The sequence below is a fragment of the Cebus imitator genome, unplaced genomic scaffold, assembly GCF_001604975.1.
Source record: "Cebus imitator isolate Cc_AM_T3 unplaced genomic scaffold, Cebus_imitator-1.0 Scaffold53, whole genome shotgun sequence".
Taxonomy (NCBI): Eukaryota; Metazoa; Chordata; class Mammalia; order Primates; family Cebidae; genus Cebus; species Cebus imitator.
The window spans coordinates 2,540,610-2,543,189 of record NW_016107368.1 but is presented as its reverse complement, the minus strand read 5'-3'; the positions used below and the strand labels follow the sequence as shown (position 1 = coordinate 2,543,189).

The following is a 2,580-nucleotide window of genomic DNA, read 5'->3' as shown; positions in this document are numbered from 1 at the left end:
TTATCCTTTTTTTTTTCTTTTGAGACAGAGTCCTGCTCTGTTGGGATCTCAGCTCACTGCAACCTCCGCCTCCCGGGTTCAAGCAATTCTAATAATAATAAAGATTGACAATAAATAGCAAGCGCTCCTGAGGATACGGAGCAATTAGAACTCTCATACATTGCTGGTAGAAATATAACAGGCTCCAACTGTTTCAACCACTTAGGAAAACAATCTAGCCTTTCCTCTTTTTTTTTTTTTTTAAGACAGAGTATTGCTCTGTCACTCAGGCTGGAGTGCAGTGGCAAGATCTCAGCTCACTGCAACCTCCACCTCCCGGGTTCAAGCAATTCTCCCGCCTCATCCTCCCAAGTAGCTGGGATTACAAGTGTGCACCAACACACCCAGCTAATTTTTGTATTTTTAGTAGAGATGGGTTTTCACCATGCTGGTCAGACTGGTCTCAAACTTCCGACCTCAGGTGATCCACCGGCCTTGGCCTCCCAAAGTGCTGGGATTACAAGCATGAGCCACTGTGTCCGGCCCGATGGTCACTTGTTATTAGTGACATCACTGTTGTTGCTACTGCTGTTGTTCTCACACCCCTGTGTGTTCAACTCTTTAGAATGATTTTTGTGGCTGTAGTATCATAAAGAATGTATCTGGTCTTCATCCCGGTTCTTGGCATACAGCCTCAGAAACCCTTGGAATTTTCTGAGTCATAGGAATGCTTTTGTTAGGAGTGTTAAGAATGTTGGGGTGACTTGTGGTAGGGGGGTCTAGATAACATTAGGGTGGGGGTTGGTCACCAGAAAGACCAACTGTGTGACTGGAGGGTTGGGGATTTTAGTCACCTGACCTCCAGGGAGGGGAGGGGGCTGGAAATGGCAGTGTTCAACCACATAGCCAAGGATTTCAATCAATCACGCCTAAGGAATGAGACTCCGGTTAAAACTCTGGACACTGGGATGGGTACAGTGGCTCACGTCTGTAACCCAGCACTTTGGGAGGCTGAGGCAGGCAGATCACAAGGTCAGGAGTTCAAGACCAGCCTGGCCAACATGGTGAAACTCTGTCTCTACTAAAAATACAAAAATTAGCTGTGTGTGGTGGTGCACGCCTGGAGTCTCAGCTACTTGGGAGGCACCACACCTGGCCAGGTTTACTTTCGTTCTGTGAGTTTTTCCAGCAAATTATCAAACCTAGAGTTTGTGGTAATCCTCCAATTTAGAGCCAGTTGGTCAGAAGTGTGGGTGATTGAGGGATCCCCAGGATTCTGCCAGTGTCTAAAGTAAGGGAAATCTCATGAAGGGCTGAGTCTTTTTTTCTTTTTCTTGAGAGACAGTCTCACCCTGTTGCCCAGGCTGGAGTGTAGTGGCACAATCTCTGCTCACTGCAACCTTCGCCTCCTGGGTTCAAGTGATTCTCCTGCCTCAACTTCCTGAGTAGCTGGGATTACAGGTGCCCACAACCACGCCTGGTAGAGACGGGGTTTCACCATGTTGGCCAGGCTGATCTTGAACTCCTGACCTCGTGATCTGCCCACCTCGGCCTCCCAAAGTGCTGGGATTACAGGCGTGAGCCACCGCGCCCAGCCCAGGGCTGGGCCTTAAACTTGTGGAGTCTGATGCTAACTTTTGAGGAGGATGGTGTCAGAAGGGCGTTGCGGTACACCCAGGTAGTGGCGGAACAGCTGAGGCAGAAACAAAATAGTGACGAAATGTTTGACCTCTTTTATTGGCTCTATTCTTATGATGTGGCAGGCGATGCTCTGAGCCTGGACTTGGCAAACAGTGGCCTAGGAGCCAAAGCCAGTTGGCCACCTGTTTTTGCAAATAATCTCCTACTGGAATATGGCCACACTTAATGGTTAGTATGTGGTTTCACCCTGCTCTCACGCTGCAAAGGCAGAGGTGAGTAGCTCCAACAGAGACCATATGGCTCTGACAGCTGAAAATATTTACTGTCTGGCCCTTGGCCAATCTCTGTTCCCAGCTGCAGGTATACATGAGTGAACAAAGCAGATAATGTGCTTTCCTTGTGGGAAATTATAAATGACCATGAGTTCCTTTTTTTGAGACGGAGTCTTGCTCTGTCTCCCGGGCTGGAGTGCAGTGGTGTGATCTTAGCTCACTGCAACCTCTGCCTCCCTGGTTCAAGCAATTTCCCTGTCTCAGCCTCCCAAGTAGCTGGGACTACAGGCACGCACCAGCACGTCTGGCAATTTTTTTGTGTTTTTAGTAGAGATGGGGTTTCACCACAATGGTCAGGCTGGTATTGAACTCCTGACTTCAGGTGATCCACCCATCTTGGCTGCTCAAAGTGCTGGGATTACAGGAGTGAGCCACCGCACATGGCCCAGATGGCCACTTTTAATCAGGGTCACTAGAATGGAAGCAGGAGCAAAGAGATTGTTCAAGGGGACTGGGTCAGACATGATGGTGAAATAGATGGAGTTGTAGACAAATCTAAGACCTCAGCTTAATTAGGAAGAAGTGAGGGAAGCCAAGAAGAGTCAAGGACTTTAGGTAACTCTCCCCTTCCCAATGGATGGCCCATACCCTTTGAAAACGTATTCATCACAAATATCTGGTCCGCCTC

At 48.5% G+C, this 2,580-nt stretch overlaps 1 protein-coding gene across 1 annotated transcript in view; it reads right to left on the bottom strand.

Annotated features, from left to right (window-relative positions):
- INSR (insulin receptor) overlaps positions 1 to 2,580 on the bottom strand; it is a 159,571-nt gene that overhangs the window by 54,399 nt on the left and 102,592 nt on the right. The window contains exon 4 of the mRNA XM_017528197.2: positions 1,944 to 1,974. Coding sequence (XP_017383686.1) covers positions 1,944 to 1,974 — 31 coding nt within the window. The remainder of the gene's footprint in view (positions 1 to 1,943; positions 1,975 to 2,580) is intronic.